Below are 21,644 nucleotides of genomic sequence, written 5' to 3'. Positions count from 1 at the left end.
GTTGATACTTTTTGACTATACCATGAAAGATGATATTAAAATGTGGTGACTCATTGACAACAAAAAATTATTTAACAAAGACAAGGACTGTGTAAATAAGTAGCTTGTGAAAAATGAACACAATCTCTGTTCCTTGCCCTTCAGGTACTTGGTACAACTACATGAAGGAGAATTGACTTTGTATTGCATAGGTCTGGGAAGAGAGAGCAAGAATGCACACCCTGTAATGAATACAATTAATTTGTCAGGTGGTGATGTGAGTGTCAGCAAGGAGAATGAATGTGGTACCTTTTCAGTCCAGACCAAAGAACACAATTATTTGTAAGTATAATTGGTAATTAATAATTTGTTAAAGGAGAACAATTGAAAACAAGGTCAAGCAGCAGAGAATCTCAGCATCCCAGAAGAAAATACAGCAAGGGGGGAATGAGGCCATCAGATTTATGTAGATAATCCCTCCCATAGCTATGCAGTGATTTGATGAGTATTTTAAGATATCAAAGGTACCACATAGTGGAAATGAGAAGGTGCATTGAAATGCTTCCCACAAAGGCTGGTCTAGTCCTCATGTCAGGAGTCGATGAAGAGATGTACCAATCAGCTTGACTGCACATATGTGAAGACGTTCTGACCAGCTTGTGCACCAAGCGCATAAGACTTAGCACATTGTTCACCTTCCCCCAAGGTGGAGAAGAGAAATTACAAGGTAACTGCACCACAAAGTCAATATATGGCAAAGCTTCAGCTCTCTAACCTTAGACACGTAAGCAATTAACTTTGTATGAAAAGGTCAGAGTCAGCAGCACTGAGCTCCTTTGACAAGTAAAGATGCTGAACATCATTCTGCTTAAATAAGAAATATCTATGGTTGTATTAGTCAGCATGTTATTTACACTTCGTTACATTTATATATGACATTCTTAAATTTCAGGTTTCGAATACCCTTTACTGTCCAAAATAACAGGACAGAGGATGTCAGCAAGCTCCAGAATGAATGGGTGTCTCTCATAGAAAGGTACTGTCAGCTGTACAAGGGAGCCTCTCTCTCTCAGGAGGGATCTGAAGGAGACACCTCTGAAGCTGATTATGAGAATGTTACTGTAGCTCTGAATGAAGAGAAAGAGGAGGCACTCTATCTCGGTTTGAGTTCTGCAACAACTGATCTGAACAAGTCTTCAAACTCCTGGACAAAGCCTGCAGAGGGGGAAGCAGCCCTGGCATCACCATCTCAACTTCCCATAAGTAAGGCAGAGGTGCCACCAGCCCCACCTGTGTTCCCACAGCTCTACAGCCTCTCTCCCTTGACAAAGAGAACCAAAGCCTTTCACTGGGATGTTGTTCCTTGTGATAAGGTGAGGATGAAACTAATAGTAGCTGTTAAAGAGAGGAAAAAAAAAAGGGAAAAAAGTAGTTTGTATTATCTGTATAATTATCATAAAAGTACAGTTGTGCCACAAAACAACTGGGATGCACTTCTGTATGTTTGGGTAGAACAAAGTTAACACTCTTACTTTGTCTTTTTCTTTTCCCTGTCACTCTCATGTTTTTAGATTCAAAAATCCATCTGGGGATCCTGTGACCCATGCAAGAAAAAAATAGACATTTCCAGACTCTGTGATCAGTTCCAGATCCAGGATTTGGCAGTATTTCCAGGCAGTGAACCTCCAGTCAAACAGCACATCCTGTTAGATCAAAAAGTTGCACATAACTTCAGTAAGTTTATTAATAAGAGCTGTGTACTCTTATCTGAAGAACTAGGGTGAGAACTGTATGAATTTTCTATTTGTAATTTCTACCATTTGGTGGGTAAAAGAGACAAGCTTGGGTCTAAAGGCTCAATTGCTGTAAATGTGGTCTTTAATGATGTAGAATAGAAGCAGCAAACTGCTCTTCCTGTACAAAATATCTGGATGTGTCCTCAAGCTGTGATGCTGTTGTCTTAGGAAAGACATGTAAAATCATATATGACACCTGTGAAATTAATGTTAAGACTCTGACTTCAAAGACTTTCCAAATTTTGTGGGCTAGCCAGGTGACAAAAGTCACCAGTAACCAGGTTGGTAGCTGGCACTTTGGATGCTGTGCTCAGTCTCTCTCCAATACTGAGGTTAAAAATATTGATGTAGGTTGAAATGGGTTGGTAAGAAGCCTTTGAGATAGTTACAAGCCAGGTTGTAGGAACTCTCTTGACCTATCTCAAGCTGACTCAGAAAACTTAGACTGTGAATGCCTGTCATGAATGATCATGAACCGGATCCTTCCTTCCCATAACCTGGGTATGATTATGCCAAAGGCCTAACCTAGAACAGCCTTTCATGGCTAATGAAGCAGTTCAACATGTAGTTCTAGTCTTACTAATAAAATGATGTAAAGGTCTTTCAAGTACTCTAATGAGAAGTATTGGATATTAAAGGAGCAAGAATAATTGTTCTTCAAAGATTGCACTGGTTTCTGTTGCAGAGATGGCTTTCGAAAAAGTTCTATAACCTAGCACTGTTTTAAGAAATATTACATGTGTAAAGAATTCAGGGCAGTTAATTTTGAAGTTTTAATGATTTCATCTTTATGAATATTGATAAGAAGGAATATACTTTGGAGATTGTGTAAAGTTTTAATTGAGAACTGTAAATAGAAATAACTTTTTGGAATTATTACATCCATTGACTAATAATTTGAAGGATTAAAAGGAAGTGAGTGATGCAAAAGTCTGGTTGTAGATAAAAAGAATCCTGTAATAGCACTTTTATCTGCTAAATTATTGCAGTTTCTTTTAGGAAAATTCTTTCTTTTGGTTTGCAAATAGCACCATTCTTCCTTTTGATCCTATTCCTCTTACAACTTTTTTTTCATTGAGACATTCTAAGACCGTTTCTTAATCTTATCCTTAAAGTCCCATCATGTACTTATTATAATGGACAGTACTTAGATCAAAAGTTAATTTGATCCTGAGAATTCTGATTAATCTTCCTGCTAGTGTTACAAACCACAGTCCTTAAATTAATGAATAAAAAGATGAAGCTCCAAAATGCCAGTAGGTTAAAATTTCTTGAGAATTTGAGTGGATGTCCAAACACAAGAGAAAAATGAGAGTTCTGAGAGAAGATCTACACTATAAATTCAAGTCTGATGTATGAGAAAATGCAGATAAAAGCTAAGTTATTTAGTGCCTTCATGTCAGATAAACTTTTGCCACACAGAGAACAAAGTGCCAGAAAGTGAGAAACAAGAAAAACGCCTTCAGTTTACCAAAGAAAGAATCCAGGGAGGTGTATGTTAATCCAAGAATGTGGGATCTCATTGGTGAAAAATTGACTTACTGTAAAAATTGACAACTGTTTCTGTGACTTGGCTGATGTCTGTTTCTCTGTATAAGAACTAGCTTCCCATATGTAAAATCCTTATTTTGCCTAGGAAAATATTTTGAAGCTTAAGATGATATGGTAATTTTGAGAAAAATTTCAAGAAACAGGTAGACACTGAGCAGGAAGTACATAGGTTAATTTTAATTTTGAAGAAAATCACTTATTGGAATCACTTTTCGGAATGAAAGAAAGTTTAGAAAAGATGCAAGGACTCACCTATTTTTTTAAAAAAGGTGTGTGTTATAAAATAATAGGACTTTTCTTTGTTTTAAAGATAAACCACCATATTCAGATAAAACACTGTTCATCCACTTTGTGCAGGTGTTCATGGGTATTCTGGAAAAAGAGTTCAACAGCTGTAACATTTACAGACACAGTGAATTATGAAAGTGTATATGAGATTAGAAAACTAATTCTGAATCAGTGCCACAAATATTTTCATTAGAAATCCCATTCTCAGAACAATTACAACCATATCAAGGAGCTGAAACAACCCTGCATGACCTTTGAGTGTCAGAGAACATCTTCAGTTTTATTTGCAATTGATTTCTTTGTGAAGTCTGATGACTAGAAATTATTTGGTTGCTAATTTCAAACACCGAAAATATTAAAGAAAACCTTAAATGCTTTGTGAGTGGTTTGTGAAAAGGAAGCAGTTAAATTTTTAAATCAATATTTTACTATGAATTATTCACTGTGTTACTGGCCATGGATATCATTTTACCTTTAAAGCTTCTCACTTTCTCTGTTTAGTTCTTCTGTTCACTTCCTTGGTGTTTCAGGTGTTACTTCCTCATCTTTTGGTAATGATGACAGAAACAGGCAGTAATTAAAAAAAAAAACAACTGGTAAGGCAAAGTAATCTTCTTGGGAGCAACAGCCTTACTAATGATTCTTCACCTGAATGTGGAAGAGATGTCTTATCTCCATTTTCCTGTTGTAATGTGTTATGAGCCAGCCCCAAGTCAGCACACATCTTAAACATTATAAAAATGTATTCAGATTTTAGAATATTATCAAAGAGTATCTGTCAGTGAAGGTCTGAGAAGGACAGTATTAAAGCATACTCACTGGGCAGTCGGGAAGAAGTTTCCCGTTGCCTTCATTTTGGGATTAATTTTTGTTGCATGGACTCCATTACCTTCTTTTGAACCCTAGAAATTAAATGAAGCAAGTAAAAAAAAATCCAAACAAATTAAAAACTCAATTTCTTTAACATTCAAAATACTACAGTGTGCCAGTATGTGGTGTGGTTATTCAGAGAAAAAATATTTTGAATGTTAAGGTGAGTGCAAGAGACATATGTAATAATAATAAGTATTTGAATGCCATCTGATAACAGTATCTTGATAGCTCTGTCTTAAGCTTTGACTATCTTCTGACATAAAATATATTTTCGCTTGACTACTACTATGTGTATTAAAAAGAAACATGAAGACTGAGTTTTTGTTTTAGTGTTAGCAGCTACTAAGTGATTTTTTTTTTTTTTATAATCTGGAAAATAAATATGAACTGTTTTGATGATTTTTTTCTTCCCATGAGCATTTTCTTCCAAGTAATTTAAGAATTGTTTTTCCCCAGATATTTTTCTTAAAAGTTTTCATATAAAACCAAGTGAGTTGAAAGAAAAGCTATACATTATACATGAAGAGAGTGGTGGACTTACAGATGAGCAGATTACAGCACTACGAAGGTAATCTTTGGGGTTCAATTGCTTATTTATAAGATTCTATGTTTTGGAGAAGGCATAATTTTCTTCAAATAATGGGTAGTTCAGGAAAAATGCTACTGAGACATTGAATCTATCCTGGCCATAGATAAAATGTTAGAGTTGCACACAGAAATCTCAGTTCTTGCAACAGACATTGTAGAATGTTCTTCCAAAATATAACTCTTCCCCATGTTGTGTAGGAAGGGAACTGCAGGACATGACAGCAAATCTGACAGGACTTTGTCGAACTGGTTGCAAGGAGCAGAGTTAGTAAAAGAATGAGTAAGCTCACCTGCAGTGAGCAGGTGTAGCAGTCAGAAAACTTCACAGCGTCTCTTACTACAGCCTTATTGTCTACTGTGGGCTCAGAAATGAAAGAAACAAAATGAATTCTGTTCCCTGTTTAAAAACTGATTTGGACATAGGAAGCCAGACAAGTGTTAAAGGAGAATATCGGTATTTCTGAGTGGCAGAGATCTGTGGGTTTAAAACAGAATGCAAATTTTGGTATCTTAAAAAACAAACAAACAAAAATCGCCCTCCCCCCCCCCCCAAAAAAAAAAATATACTGAGAGTAGTATGTTTCAGGAGCGTAAGCAAGCTATAGGCATGTGAAATTTGTAGGAACTGGGTTGTCTCTCTGAATGGTTCAAGACACAGGAAAAAAGTGGGTCCTAGAGTAGTATCCATTACACATCCAAGTCCCCGTGCAAAGCATCTGTCACCAGTGCCATTTTATTATACACATTGTTATGAAAATTTGAAGTGAGACTGCTTCTTGCTTCAAAATGAGAAAATTGAGTGTTTTGTTAAAAGGGAGCTTGGAAAAGCTAGCATGATGCTAGCAAAATAAAGTGAGGAAGTAACTAACTTTTTTTTTGCTACCAATGTACCTAATTTTTATGCAGTGATTTTAATTCTGGCCTTAAAATCCTGGTCCTAATCAATACAGTAATTTTAAAGTTTGCAGAATCATGTCTGCACTTAGAAGGGGATGAGAACAGGAAGAACAGATGTGAAATGCATGAAATTAATGTCAGTTGGTGAGATGGCTTATAGAGAGCTTTTCTGAAGTATGAAGGGACAAGGACAAGGCCCTGAGTATTTAAATGTTTTAAATATGGCAGTGTTCTGGAGGAGGTTTCCATGCTCCCTACGTGCTTTACCATTTGTACCCCACACTGGTGCACAGCAGATTATGAACTAGTGAAATGTGTGTACCCTACTGTAATAGAGCTCTGTTTTCTTTCAAAAGCTGGCAGTAAATGTTTCATATAAATAAGTATATTTATGTATTAAATATAACTGTGCTTTCTAATTGCAGCGATGAAATTGGTGAGGGTGTATTTGCAACGGAGTACCTCGAACATTGTGTGTTTTCTTCAATTACAGAAGTAATTACAGAGCTGGCAGAAGTGAAGGAATGCCCCAGTCTTGTGGCACTGGGGCATTGAGTGCTTGGGGTCTGAGCAGCCTGTTTCTCGAGGGCAGCCACTGCTCATACCTAGGTTTGCAGGAAAACACCCAAACATAATCCATTGTTTAAGCCATAATACAGCACTGCAGATTCGGTACAGGATCTCCATGCTCTTGAAATTAGTATAGCACCACTGAGATCAGTGATTTATGGCATCTGGGCTCTTTGCCATCAGAAAACAATAATAACAATAATAATGCTGATGATGGTAAAGAATCCTGAAATATTTTATTTTTACCTCAAAGATTTCAGAGTCTTCCTTTGATAGCAATAATGCTGAGGTAATTTTTCTAGCAAAGGAACATGTACAAGACATTGGCTGCTGTATTGCTGTATGTGCTGTAGGATCAAGGATTCTATTCCTGGGATTCTTGTTTATTGTCAAAATCTAGGAAAGTGTGTACAAATCTTGTAGTGAAAGAAGCTTATTTTTTCACCCCAACAGTTTTTAAAATGTTACTGGAATACAAAGAGATGCATTCCCTGACTGGGGGTGGATTTCCAAGACAGTTAATTGTCTTACAACTACCATTCAGACACCTTATTGAAATGGCAGACATTTACCTGAAAATGTCAGCAATCAGCAGTTTCTCTTGTAAAATGCACTGTAGTGGAGTTGCCATGATGCAAGTAGCAGGACATTTAGCATTTCTGAAGATCTTTCCACTTCCTTTAAGAGTCATGGTGGAAACTTTTACCATTGAAAATTCTGGTCTCCAATTAGTTGAGAACCTGTGGCTATGACAGGAGTTTAAACAGGATAATCAGGGACAGGAAAACTCCTCTGCGTGCATATTATACCTGTCATATGAGCCTGAGCAAGAAGTCTAAATTCCACTATCACAAAATGAAAAATATTTAAAGCCACAAACAAGATTACATTTTTAAGAGTGACCAGCGAGCAAAATGCTCTACTCAGGTATCCAATGAAGGTTAATGGAAGTAGTGGAATATTATTAGAAACTTCAGGACTTATTTTAATAGAGGAACCTTTCCATAGTTGTCTGAATGAATTCTTTATCCTGACATCTTTAAATAACAAGGTACTCTGTCTCTTCAAATTTATTTTTTCAGAACAGTGTGAGATTTTAAGTTACAAAAATTCCACCGTAGTCACATTCATGTAAAAGATATTTAAGGAATGCATTCATATATTCCTGTGCTTCCTTTCCCCTGGCTTCCACTGCTTAATGCTTTAAGCTGTAAACCTACTAGATAACCTGTTAGTTTCATTTAATATATATAATATATTAAAAAAGGAATGTCAGACTTCTGTTTAAACGAAAATATTTGCTGACAGTTTTTTAAAATGTTCTTTGAATTTGCTCAAAGTTAAACCATCTGTTTTTAATGATAAATAAAACTCTTCATTTTCCAGCAGATAACTTATTTTAAAATGAGATTTATTTTTTTTTGTTTTTTAATGATGAATGGAATATTTTCTAATCTGCTTTAATATAGATTTAATAATTGAATACCCAGCAATTATTAAATTGAAGTGTCATATTAAAAAATTGACACCAGGAAAAAAAGGTTATTGTTTATCCTGTATTTAAAATGCTAAAATCTTAGCTTTATTTTTTCATCTTTCAATAATTTTCCTTACTTTTAATGGAAATGTATATTTATTCTCATGACTGTTTAATCATACTTGTTGTAATTTTTTTTTTTTTTCAAGAGAAAAAGGAGATGATAGTAGACCTGAATACATATTTGAGATTCTTAACACTCCTTCAAATATGTTAGCTATAACATCAATTCAATTTTTCTTTTAGATGTGCTATGAATTCCCATAGTGTATCAGGCAGGCAGATTTCCAAAGGATGGCAGCTGTGGTGTTGTGAGTTTATTTTTCTAAGTGCAGAAATGTTAAAGGTGCCATTGTTTTCTAAAAATCTGTGGCTCTGGAGTGTTATGGGAAAATATTCTGTTACCATACTCAGAAGGAAGAAAGTTTGAGGTCTGTGTTATGTGCTATCACAACAAAACTGAGAAACAGATCTCGGATGTGATGCAGTGCTTAGAGAGCCAGAAACACCATTACCCACTTTTGTTCCATGGGCAATTAAAAATTTTTAGATATGTAGGGGTCGGTCAGACTGTGGAGCCCAGTAACTAATCACACCATAATTGAGCCTGCTCTGTTTTTGTGCTAATTTTTGAAGAAGTTACTGCTGGAGATGAGCTGAATGAGCATGTCCATAACTGCTTAAAAACTCTATGTTGTTTTTAGCTGTTTTTGAAAGGTTGCCAGATATGTTCATCTGATAAATGAAACCAAATCATGTATATGTCAGGCGCAGAATTAATGAATACTTTAGAAAGAATAGCATTCATTCCCTTATGGTACAGTTTTACCTTTTTCAAAACCCATGGCATTGTAAATTATCTGTAGGTCTGCAGATGAACTACTACTGACTGTTATTTTCAAGCTTTGTACGTCTAAATATTTTCAAATATGCAGATCTATCTGCAGATCATTCTTTTTTTTCTGTTGTACATTAACTCAAATGTCTACAAAGTACTATTGGTTAGAGTAAATATGCAAAATATAAAACAATAAACCATAAGGAATTCTGATGAATGGAATGGAACAACTGTTTTACATTATGACAATATTCAAGGAAAAGGACATCTGACATACATTTGTTGTTTAACAGATACATGCTAACACCAAAAGATGCGGAAAGATACCACTCATTTAAGGGGTCTCCTTCAAAGCTGCATGTGGTTGATCAGTTTATGTTAGAGGTAAGAAATCACAGCATTAAAACACACCACACATTATTTCTAGGACACCTTCTTCTACATAAAACCACTACAAGAAGCTGTTAGTTGGAACTTAAGTTTACAGCCTTAGTCAGAATCATTGTAAGAGGATTTATCTGATAAAGAGTTGAGACAGTAAAAATTATGAAGAGAACTTTATGGATCCATTTTTTGCATCTCCAATTACTGTCCTCTTCTTCCCCCGCAATAGGAGCTAATTTATTCTGAGCTAGATTTCTCAAATCTCTAAATGTAAAACTGTATACGTTTAACTGTTCTTGTTCACGAGAAATGAGCATCATTGACTTTAATAGTGTCTGGCCCTACCAGCATACAGCATATTCTTGGATATGCATATTCAAATCAGGCATATACAGACAGGTTGATTTTATTTGTCAGAGTATATCTATAGTCTTAAGGCCTAGAATAAAATTAATAAGTGGGCACAGAAATTAAGAAAATTATGATGCAGACGAATTGCTCAATGGGTTTTGATTCCTGTTCTGTTTAATTCATGCAGATGTGTAAAATCCCCCACTTGGGCCAGAGGCTGGATCTCCTGCTTACCATACGTGAACTACCTATGAGCATGAGAGACTTGGAGCCTGTGAGTGACTGCTTTAAAGTGACGGCTTTTGATAATGACTGCTTTATCATTTGTTTGTAATCAAAATCTACCAATTAGACAGTAGGGGCCCGAGTGGCCTTTTCCAGATTTCAAAGCTGTGTAGTTGTGATTTTTTTTTCACTTTAGCAAAATATTTCACAGTCCATAGTGTAGGTAATACATAGTGTAGTAATCCAAGAAGCCGTTTGTATAAAGTATCATTTCATTTCACTGATCAAAAATGATACAAATAAAGAAACACTGTCAGAAACATGCTACATTTGAAATACAATGCCTCTATCTGATGGTACACTTGGAATGTTTTTGGGAATCTGAAACTTGGGTGCTACAGACATTTGCAGAAAGAAGAATGTAAGTAATACGTAACAGAGCATGGATCAGCCAATATGACCCCTTTCCCTGGGTACTATGGGAAATTCTGTATTTATTTATTTATTTATTTAATATTAGCTAGCATAATTGTTCTCCTTTTATTGTGTTTTGTTAATGATAGACTATTCCATAGTACTGGTTCAAAACAAAACACAGTAAAACAAAAAATAGATGGAAACATATGAGGTCTGTGATATGCATGTATATACATGCATGTACATTTAATATCAACTTTATTCTACTAATGGGTTGGTAAAAGATATTCAAATTTTTATTTGGGGTTCTTAAACTTTCTTCTTTCTTTGGCCAGTGATAAGACAGAGGCAAATTTCACCATTTAAATTCAATTCCTTGTGTGGGGAGATTCTTGCCACAACAGCTGAAAGAATTGGTCTAATGACATAGATACTTGAGAGAGTTTATTGCACCAGCATCTCATAGATATTTCCTATTTTCAGAAGATTGAAGGAGGATGTCTATCTTGAGGATTACTCACTCGTTAAAGTGCAGTGTTGCAAACCAGGCTTCAAGTCCCTCTCTGATTTTTTCAGGATGACCTAGAGGATGGGGTGGGGTGAGGGTATGCAAATAAAGTGTTCAAGTCTCATGGACTGGACCTTCCTTCTGCAAGTCAGGGTTTGTGTATGCTTGGATTCAGTGAAAAGGTTTAAAAGGTTTTGCTCTCACTCTACATGGGAATGAAAACAAAATTTTAAAGTTCTGCAAGTCAGAGTTGTTCTCTTTTATTTGTCCGTGGTTAAAACCATAGTAACAGTGAATAAAACTCAGAATAGGAACAGATGGAGGACACTGGGGAGATGACCAGATTCCTGACCCTGTCTGGTACCATGCTACGCCTTTGTTTCCTCCACTGAACCCAAATATTAGAATATTTGGAAGCTATTATATACTGGTTGCTTTGAAGGATATTTATTGTTCAATGAACAACTGATTAGTTGCCTCTTTTCTTACTTATACATACTAACGCATTTATAATGCATAGAATGCAACTAAAATTCTATGGCACAATCTTGTATTGTCTTTCAGCACCGTCTGGTCCTGTGCTATGCTCTGAAAGTTTTGACAAAGGCTTTCAATGCTCCCTCACGTTTCATCATTTCTCTACTTTTAAATTTGTGTGACAGTTGAAGGGAGGTGTGGTGCTATAAAAATATATGTTTCCTAATTTCAAAATGAATTTACCTCTTGTGTCTATTACTCTAGAAGGTAGGTGTCTTCCCTGGGAAAACAGAAATTGATACTGAGTTTGATTACAGGAAATTATTATTCTTCCTTCAGGGGAAACTGTACCGAGAATTTTGATAAGTCTTCAGCTGGTCTAAGCAGAAGGGAGAGAGGTGAAGGATGGAGAATCTTGTACTGCGCTTTGGGCTATCTGCTTCCCCCGATGCCTGACATTTGGTGCAATCTGGTGCATTCAAACAGCAAAAGGCTTTTCCTTTAGAAGCCTTTTAAGAGATGAGGTTGAATTTCTTGTAGCAGGGCTAGTTTGGCAGCCACAGAGGATCTGACCTCCATCTAAGGCAGGGTAACTGTGTCAACACCAGCTTTATCTTGGGAGAATTTAACTGCTCCTTCCTGAAGCCCCCTGGCTTGTTCCCCAAAGAAAGTTCAGTGGGAAGATATCAGCTAAAGTGTGAATTCAGGTGGGGAGAGTGAGGCTTGGCAAAGAGCAGGTATAGCACCATTGTTTTACTTGCACATTTAATCTGAACTTAAAGAAGATTTGTTTCAGCTAATAAACCAGAAAATCCAAGCAAGTAAGCAGCTGCAATCCAGCCAGAAATTTGTTGCCATCTTGGAGTACATTTTAGCCATTGGAAACCATTTAAATGAAAAGGCTGGAAAAGAGAAGGCTAAAGGATTTCGATTGTCATCTTTGACTAAAGTGAGTAAATATTTTTATTTTCATTAAAGTCATCATATTATAATATATGCTGGCCATTAACATTAACTCAATTTTGCCCTGAGTGTGGAGAAAGGCAATCATTTTTAATGAGTAGCTAACATTTTAACATCTGCTCTTGGTAACACTAGAAGCAAAATCTGGTTTAATAATGTATTCTTTAATGTGTAGTATAACAAGATGCATTTCCCCATACTAGACAGCAGCACTGTCTAGATGGGGGCACTGTGGTGTTGAATGTGCTTTGTTTCTAATGAGGTAGAACATCAAAATGCTGATGTCCGTGATATTAAGATCCCCTGGCAGGAAGAGACGTCTGAGGCCCTGGCCTCAGATGCAAGTTTAGATAAAGTGTGTTTTTCTGCATTGTGCAGAGTACTGTCATATGGACCTGTTTCAATTCACTGTGGTCACAGGCTGTAGCTTCAGCATTTCTTCTGCAGGGCAGCACTTTTATGGCACTGGAGTAATTCCTTCATGTTGCTTCATTTTACTCTAAAGCAAGAGCCTTTTGCAACAAGTGGTACCGTGTAATGTGAAGGTCAAGTTTCAAAAGTAAAGTATAAATAAATGAACAAATACAAAGGGAGGGAACTTTACCCACAATGGTTTAGTGGTTTTAATACCTCCTCGTACCCCCCATCAGTGCTCTTCACTGAATGGATAGGGGAAGAGGGTGGCTGTTGTGATCCTTTGCCTTTCCTGATAGAGATAAGCTCTATAAAACAAAACAAAACCAAAACAAACAAAAAAAAACCCGTTAGTTCTTTAACAGTCTCTTCACTCACCTACCACTTGCATTACACTAGGCTCAGCTTTCCATGGATTTTAAGGTAATAGCTTTATCCTTTTCACCACAATTTGCCACCAGAAAATTCTGCCACTGAATACAGTCCCCACCCCCTTACCTCTACCTGACAGAGGCAGAGCATCGCTTTTTACCTTAAAAACTAAGAAATAGATACAAATTTCCTAAACTGCCTTGTAACTTTTATGCAATTGTAACATTAGGGTTGATCTGTAAATAGAAGAAAATAGTTTTCCTTTTTTTTTTTTTTTTTTTGTAAGATATGTTTTCCATCTGGAGACTTTAATATATGAGTGAGTGATTTATAACTCTAGTGGCAATTCTGAGATACAACTTTTCTTATTATTTTTTTATTGTTTATAGCGCTTGTAATACCACATCTATCATAATGAAAAATGCCAACAAAATCATTTTCTGCCACAGAGCATCTTCCTAGATTCAATTAAGGTACTTTACTGTCTTCATGAACACAGCACACGGCTTTTAAATGGAAAGGAATAATGACTCTGTTTGGAGGTCCAAAATCAGATGCAATCAATTAGAGTACCTTAAGTCAAAAAAGACCTCTGTGAATAAGAAGAGACAAAAAAACCAAGGAAGGTCAATGGATATGAAAGTGTAAAGCTGATCTTAATTGAGAATTTTTGAGAGATGGCAGATTGAAAAGAAGTTTAATTTCATTGTGCTTTCTATTGTTGTCAAATTTAACTAGGAGCTATCAAAATCCATGCTTTTTTTTTTTTTTTTAGCATAACTCAGTCTGTCAATTATTGCTCTATTCTACTTGCAGTTATCTCTGTTGCGGGGTAAGGAGAGGACGTTCACCTTGCTTCACGCCCTTGTAGAACAGATCTTCTTACATGAGCCTGATTTGGCTAAATTTTCTCAGGAGCTGACAGAATTTGAAGCTGTTCCTGATGGTAAGAGAAGGGACAAAAAAAAAAAAGAAAAAAGATAATAAACAGATAAATAATGAAATCCCTCAACTTTTCTGGAAACCCCCATCTCAAAGTATGAATGATATTATTAGCATGTTTTTCCATCTCTCTTCTTTTCCAGCTTCCATGAAGGGCCTAAGTGCAGAAGTTGATGGTATGTAAATGTGGTTTCTGAATTCAGAGAAAGATTTTCATACTTTGTGCAGTCATTTGGAACAGGTTTTCATTGCACTTCTGTAGTTTGTAAAGAGGTGTAAAGGTTTCAAAATATTGAGGTAAAGTGTTGCTATGGTGATATTTAACCTGCCATGTTACTGTGAAGAATTTTTTTAAAAAAATATTAAAGTGTGTCCAGGTGCTTTTGGAATATATATAAAAAAAATATACCGCCCATGGGAAATAGAGTTTATCTTAAAGTACAGATGTTAAGTGATACAAGAGCTCTGTCAAAGTTACAGCCGTAACAGAGTCTCTGGGAGCAGGCAATGCAGCAGGAGAAAACTTCGCACAGTTCAGTAGTGAAGTTCAAGAATTTCTTTGAACCAAACTGGTGTCCATCTCTAGAAAGGAATCCAACATTAGTGAAGTCAACAGGAGAGAACAGAATAAAGTCACTGAAATGTAAGACAGACTTTGGAAGATATTCACAACTTACCTTTGAACACTACTGTAAGGTGACCAGTCAATGGATTTTAGATGGAACTTTTGAGAGCTGATAGAGAAGGTATGTAAATGGATAAAAACTTGTGTTGTGTTGAAAATTTATAAAAAATTGTCTTTTGAAAATGTGGCATGGATGTTGACTATGTCACTACAGACTAATATATCCTATTTCAACCTCTCATAGCATATGTGAATGCCACTTGTTCTCAGCTTTTGGTTTGAAAAGCCCTTGCTCCTATTTTGCTGGGCTCTGGGAGTCAGCCAGGCATGTAGCTTGACACCGCCAAAGAGTTTTTACTTTGTTCCAAGAATTTCCAATCAATTGTTTTAGGAGATGGATTTAAGCAAATATACTTTTATATTTATACATATATATACTTTTTATATGTATAACTATATAAGTAAATATACTTTTATACTTATATATATGCTTTATGTATTAGTAAATACACTTTTATACTTATATATATATAAAGTATATGTATAACTATATAAGTAAATATACTTTAATACTTTTATACATATATATTTTATATTATATATATATATATATATATATATAAATCATTTACCTTCAATCAATTGTATTCATCAGGCACAATGTTGGTAGCAATTCCAAACAATTAAATATTTTAAAGCCAGATATGTGAAGTCATACTTAAAGTGGTGGGACAGCCTTGGCATCAAAAACTGTTGGGAGCTATCAAAGGAGATGAATTATGAGACCTGGAGGAGACTGACTGGCCTCTTCCCTCCTGGATTCTTGATGTAGATTACTTTTTTAAGTACTGTTCTCCAGGGCAGAGAGGGAAAGAGATGGGCCAAAAGCCACTGAACCAGCCTTTCCCACCATGTAGTTCAAGGCACATCCCGGGGCTCATGTGCTCAACTGAGCACAAGAGGAGAAAGAAACTGGACTGCAGTGTGGGTCAGTTCTTTTCCCCACACTTCATACAGACAGAGCCCTCACGATAGCTGTCTGTTGTAGGGCATAGTGCCTACTGACAAGATTTCTTACTGTTACAAATAGGGGAAGTTTTATTTTTTAATCTTTAACGGAACCCTGAATCTTCTGTGCAAAGAAGTAGTTTGGAAGAATGTTATTTTCATTGCTAATTCCAGTGCTCAAAAGCCAGGAAATGTCAGATTTACAGCTGCAGCATAACCCTACTATTGACCTCTTCATTATTCTGCAGTTGCTTGTGGTGTGATCATAGGCTATTTCTTCCCCATAAGACCCATGTCTTTTAGGATTTCTCTTTGAAAACAGAAAGTTAATATTCCTAGGTGAACATATTATAGACCCATAATTTGCTATTTTTTTTCATGTGTTCTAAATTAGATATTTGCATTCCTTTGAACACAACTTCACGCTAGTGAAATTGCTCATTTTCTTTATTTTGTTAGTTTTAAAAAAAGAATTGGAAAACGTTATTCAGTGCAGGCGGCTTATTAAACCCAAGACAATCAAGGCAACACCCCAGGAGTTACAGTTCTGCAAGGAACTAAAGGTAACATTATCATAACCTTATTGTGGACCGGAGATAAAGTAGTTTTTGCTGAATCCCACCCTGACAAGGGGGTCAGGAGCATCTGAGGAAAACCTTTTATTTTCCTCTAATAATGTTTCATACTACAAATAGCAGCATGGGAAGGTCTTTTCAGAGGTTCTACATCTCTTGCTTCACAGGCAAACTGGCTGGAGTGGATGAAGAGCAGATAGTTCCACGGTCACCTACATTAAACACTTTGGAATTACAGCATTTTTTTTTTAATTTTTTATTTTTTTTTAAGTTTGTAACAACTTCCTCTGCCCCTAGACAGCAAGGAAAATAGCACAGAGAAACATCATCAAAGAGCTTGAATAAATTGTGATTATAGGTTGATGTAAGATGATTCTGCTCATGTTAATGGCACAACAGGATGGGTTGGAGGACACTATGAGAAGTGGCTGAGCACCTGTAGGGAGGCCAGTATACTTCCTGAATAAATACTAAGTTGTCTTAAATCCATATGCTGCAAAGGACCACGATCAAGAATTTTTGTTTTAAAAAAATAAGGTTTTGCTTTTGACTCCTTAGGAACTAGCAAGTGGAAATATTTGCTTTGCATGCAGAGACTGTGCCAAATGTGAGTGGAAGTTAGGACCTTATGATGCTTATCCAGTTCTGTCAATTTTAATAGATTTGGGTAGTAACATTAGATGATATTTTAATAAATTCTCTAATGTTTTTTCTTTGATGCCTTAATACTTAAAAAAAAAAAAGTGTGTGCTTGATGTATACTTATCTTTTGTGAAATGTGAAATTTTTGTGACATGAAAATTTTGACTTGAATTCTCTTGTTTTCACTGCTGTTTAATATCTGCTGTAATACTATGCTCCTATATCAAATTAAGACGTTTTATTTTATTACAGGATTTAATTCAGAAATATGAAGGGGATCTATCCCAGCTGTCAAAAAGATGTGATGAAATGAAGAAGCTTTATAGCAACGTACTGGTATGTATTGTATTAAAGTGCAATGAAAATAGATCTACGTTTCTTAAGGAAAAAAAGAAAGATTCAAGAAGTTCCCATGCTTCTGTGTGCTTTATAGTTATACTGTCCACAGGAATTGGAAAAAAAAAATCCTAACAGTGGCAGAATGTTTTGAATGAAAATATGGCTTTTACATTCCTTCAGGACTTATAGCCCACATTGAAGAGGGTTTATGGCCCAAATATCAAAAAGAAAAGTGGATGTTCAGCAATTTTATAAATCCAACCAGTTTAATGGTTGAATGTTTTCAAGATATTACAGAAAACATGTTTTCTGGTGCCTAGCAAAAGTTGTGTCTTCTGCTGGTAGACAACTGCAGAGCTTCTGTTACACAGGCTGAGGGCTTTTTTCTAGTGACAAGTCTATAGTCCATGGCATTGATTTAGTTACTGTTATTTGAGGGAGAGAGAGATGGAGATGTTGGTAGTAGCACAGATCTAAAATGAGCAGAGCAGAAAGGGAGCTCCTTGGGCACAAGATTTCTGATAAACTATCTGTTCTTGCTTGTTCCTATTACATTCTCCCACACTTGCACTGGAGAAGCACCTAATTTTCTCAGTCAATTTTTCCTCTGAAAAGAAGAAACTCATCTAGGTCCAAAACAATAGGAAATGTTTTTTGGGGCTGGAGGGTCACAGCAGAAGGAATGATATAAACTCCATGCTGCAATTTTTAACAACATAGTGTGAAGATTCCTCATTTAGTACAATGTTCTCAGAGAAATTCAGGAGGCCTCTGCTATGGTAACAGTATTCTCCAGCAGAATAGTCTCACTGGGAGGTTTTAAAGAAAGGGATGGCTTTGCTGAAATGCAGAGCTAATCTCTGAAACTAGAAAAACTTCCTGGCATTTGGACAGAACTTTAAGACTTTCATTTATTTGTTTATTTATTTTGGTGTGTGAGGTGTGTGTGTGTGGTGGGGGTGAAGGGATGGGAGGGGGGTTAGGATATAGAGAGGTTTCATTATAGGCCAGATTTTTTATATATATATATATATATATATATATATATATATTTTATATAACCAGACAATGCCACCAGGACTGGGGACCTATTTGAAGAGACCTTGAAGATAAGAGACATGTTTGACCAAGAAAATTTAATTAGTAATGTTTTACTACAAGTTTTTTATTTGTTTGTTTGTGTCTTTCAACCTTTAACAAATGGGAAAAATGACACAGCGTAGTATAACAAGCCATAGTAGTATGGTAGCACATGAGAAAATAACTCAGTGCCCAATAGGTGGAAAAACAGTCTAAATGAGAGAATTAGCAGTTGAGGTAGATGAATGAAAATGGTTGAAAAACATTCATCAAAAAGTAGGGAGACTCATGCTGTAAAACCATCTAGGGACACTGCTTGCCTGGGATACAGAAGACTTCGACCATTTTACCTGGAAGTCAGTTCCCAGAAGGAGCTGGCATGGTGTGGCTGGTCCTGCTTGCAAAGCTGTGACGTGTCCAGTGAGTGCTGGATGTGTCCTCCCACATATCCATGCTCCTGTCATACTGTCCCTGCACAGACATACTCAGCTAGGAGGCATTAAACATGTAAATCTGTATCACAGCATCATCTGTGAGATGCTGTTTTCCTTGCTTGGAATGGAAACCCTCATCTGAGACTCTTATTTGCATCTGAACAGGATTTCATTTTTTACATGGCTGGAAGTTTCCTCAAGTATTAACCCAGTTGCTTTTTGCCTCCTGTTTTCTTTATTCTCTAAAGTTAGGCTTTTGATATATTTCTCTCACTTAGATTTTTTTTTTTCTTATTCTGAATACTGTTATTGCTAGGCAGATCTTTTTGTATATTTATAAAGCAGCAAAAATGTAAAGCAAATATAAAATAGGATGGGTGATCAAAGACCAGGCTATCATCTGAACAGCACTAGGAAGGAATAGTCCAGCTTACCTGGGGGGATATCTGATGTAGAAGCATGTTGTAGGTGGCCACAGAAGTCACATTGCTCATAAAACAAAAATCCACAGGCCTACCTTTATGATTTTATATTCTGCTTATAAAAATCAATAATGACCTTGGCATGGGACACTTCTATGGAATTAACAATAAATTGTAGATAACTGCCTGTGGTATAGCTGTGGGCTATCAGCTTCTCACAGATGGTCATTAGCTCCAGGAAATGTCTCTCTCATTACTGTTTAACTGATGGTACGCTACAGGTGAGTGGCGAGGAGTGCCAGAGATCAAGGGCTTGGAGCACCCAGGAGGTGCAATTAGGAGCACAACAGGCAAAAGTAGTAATCAGGTATCACTGGTTAATGTTAAAGTTTTTGTGACTGGATTATATGTGAGTGGTTTCTTTTACTGTATTTATGAGTTCCAGGCAGAGGGTTTGGTTCTAAGAGCATCTTAGATGATGTCCGGGTGAATGTGTCTAGATAATGACAGATACCTGTCCAAACCTTTCCATTTCAGTTGCAATTTGAGATACTGAAATACAACTACATTGCTGTTCAGCCTTGGGAGAGTTGTATCTCCCAATTACACAGTAGCTCTCAATTACAGGCAAGATAAGGACTTGCAGCAACACAAGATGCCTTTTTAAACCTTTTGTTGAAGCCTTTGGAGCATATTCTCTAGATTTCTTCTGCTCAATTAGAAAGCCATTTTAGGTGCCCTTATGTTCTTTAACTCATGGATATCATTAAGGACGAATCATTGAAAATGATGGCAAGCCTCTTGAAATAAACCTCAGCAAGAGACTGAATACTAAAAATCCTTTTTTGTCCTGGAACTGGAGAACATATGTGGAAGTGATTTTAGTTAATACAGAAATCCCTCTCCTAGCACTAAACTTTGTAGAATGACTGCCTTTTACCTCTTGTTTTACAGTAGAGCAAATGTGATGCCAATATTGTTCAGGTTGTTTTTGAAAAAAATTCTATCCATTCAACTTTTTCAGGGGAAAAGAAGAAGAGAGCAAGGAAAAACGTCTATTTGATAAATTACTTTTTCTTTCAAAAATAACCACATCAAAGTGAACATTTTTGTTTATTTGCAATATGAAATGTCAGAAAATGAAAACATTTTGGCTTGAATATTCTGTTACTATGTCCACTCTGGAATATAAAATATTTCCCTAATGTGCTCTTTCATTTATGAATGGATTCAACCAACAAACTGCAAAGTCACGAAGCTGCATGATTTACTGATTTTCTTCTCTTCAGCTGGGGATCTGTAGTCCAGCCAGAGAAGCTGGGTTGTACAGAAAGCCAGGAATAAGCTACTGAGGTAGTTTAATGACAACTCCTGGGACCACTTTTGCTTGAGATGTTTTGGATCTCAGTTTAATGGATTTTTTAGACAGGTCTAAGTTCTCTACTAAATAATAATAATGTAGATATTTAACCTTTCTCTTGCTGTTTTCATTTCTTCATGGTCTTGGACATGGATAAGCTTATTTGGATAATATTAATGCTAAATATGTTTCTCTTTCAAATTTACAGGTAAAATTTGGGGAACCACAAGACCTAGACTCTCAGGAGCTATTTGGATGGATATCTTCATTCATTAGTGAATTTAGGAAGGCCTGTGCTGAAGTCATGCAGTAAGGGCAACCTTATTCTTAGAAAGAGGGGAGAGAAAGAGAAGTCCAGGAAATGTTTAAGTTAATTGTTTTGAAAGCTGCCCTTCTAATAGGGAGCAAATACCAAATAATCTGCACATCAGTATATTTTGATTTTGAGAGGTATTCAAATTCTAATGTGTAGTTTTGTAAGTGGTATTTAACCTGTAGGATCACAGATTACTTATGAGACTCTCCTTCATTTTTTCTTATGTATGTGCTTTTGTACCTTGAGATGCCTGTACACTTGGAAAGGAGACGTTCTTGACATTTTATATTTTTTTCATCTTTTCTTTGATACCCAGTCTTCTGACATTTAATTATTACTTTCAGTGAATAAATTTATATATGGTAACCTAATTTGTAATTATTTTTGCTGTAGTTTTCTAAATACTACTTCACAAGTTTTACAATAAAATGGGGAGCTAGTCTCCTCTGTGGATAACATTTAGCAAAAATTCTTGTTTGTCTTCAGCTGTTAAAGTATTGCAGCTTTAGTATTTAATGGTGAAAATGTCTGGTTGGGTGCTTTTTTCTCCCCAGTAGTACAATAAAGCAGTGCTTTTTTTGGCTAATGTAATGAATTCGGGTAAAATACTGTAGAAGCCAATCAATATGTGAAATTTGCATTGGTAGGAAGAGAACAATATCAGAGCAGTGAAATAAAAACATGTCATGAGGCATCTAAGTAATGGATACTGGAAGCAATTACCAATGGTTTTCAAAAGCGAAAATACTTTTGCATTTGTTGGCTTTTCCATATTTTTAATTAGAATAATTACTTTGAGCTTAAAAATATGAGAAGAAAAGGAAGATTATAAAAGCAAAGACAGAAATGGATGTGTTAAACACTGAAAGCAGA

General features: G+C 36.0%; 1 protein-coding gene across 6 annotated transcripts in view; it reads left to right on the top strand.

The window, feature by feature from the left end:
* The window catches only part of LOC118176630 (delphilin-like), an 87,285-nt gene extending 65,994 nt beyond the window's left edge, over nt 1-21,291 (top strand). For all 6 annotated transcript variants that reach the window (XM_035343722.1, XM_035343727.1, XM_035343724.1 and 3 more), the window contains 12 exons: nt 145-321; nt 932-1,352; nt 1,551-1,713; nt 4,944-5,055; nt 9,211-9,301; nt 9,840-9,926; nt 12,076-12,228; nt 13,845-13,974; nt 14,114-14,146; nt 16,063-16,166; nt 17,073-17,156; nt 20,664-21,291. In XM_035343722.1, the coding sequence (XP_035199613.1) occupies nt 145-321; nt 932-1,352; nt 1,551-1,713; nt 4,944-5,055; nt 9,211-9,301; nt 9,840-9,926; nt 12,076-12,228; nt 13,845-13,974; nt 14,114-14,146; nt 16,063-16,166; nt 17,073-17,156; nt 20,664-20,768 (1,660 nt within the window). In that variant the 3' untranslated portion in view covers nt 20,769-21,291. The remainder of the gene's footprint in view (nt 1-144; nt 322-931; nt 1,353-1,550; nt 1,714-4,943; nt 5,056-9,210; nt 9,302-9,839; nt 9,927-12,075; nt 12,229-13,844; nt 13,975-14,113; nt 14,147-16,062; nt 16,167-17,072; nt 17,157-20,663) is intronic.
* The last annotated feature ends 353 nt before the right edge of the window (nt 21,292-21,644 follow it).

This window comes from Oxyura jamaicensis, chromosome 20, assembly GCF_011077185.1.
Source record: "Oxyura jamaicensis isolate SHBP4307 breed ruddy duck chromosome 20, BPBGC_Ojam_1.0, whole genome shotgun sequence".
Lineage (NCBI taxonomy): Eukaryota > Metazoa > Chordata > Aves > Anseriformes > Anatidae > Oxyura > Oxyura jamaicensis.
This window is presented reverse-complemented; position numbering and strand designations above follow the sequence as displayed.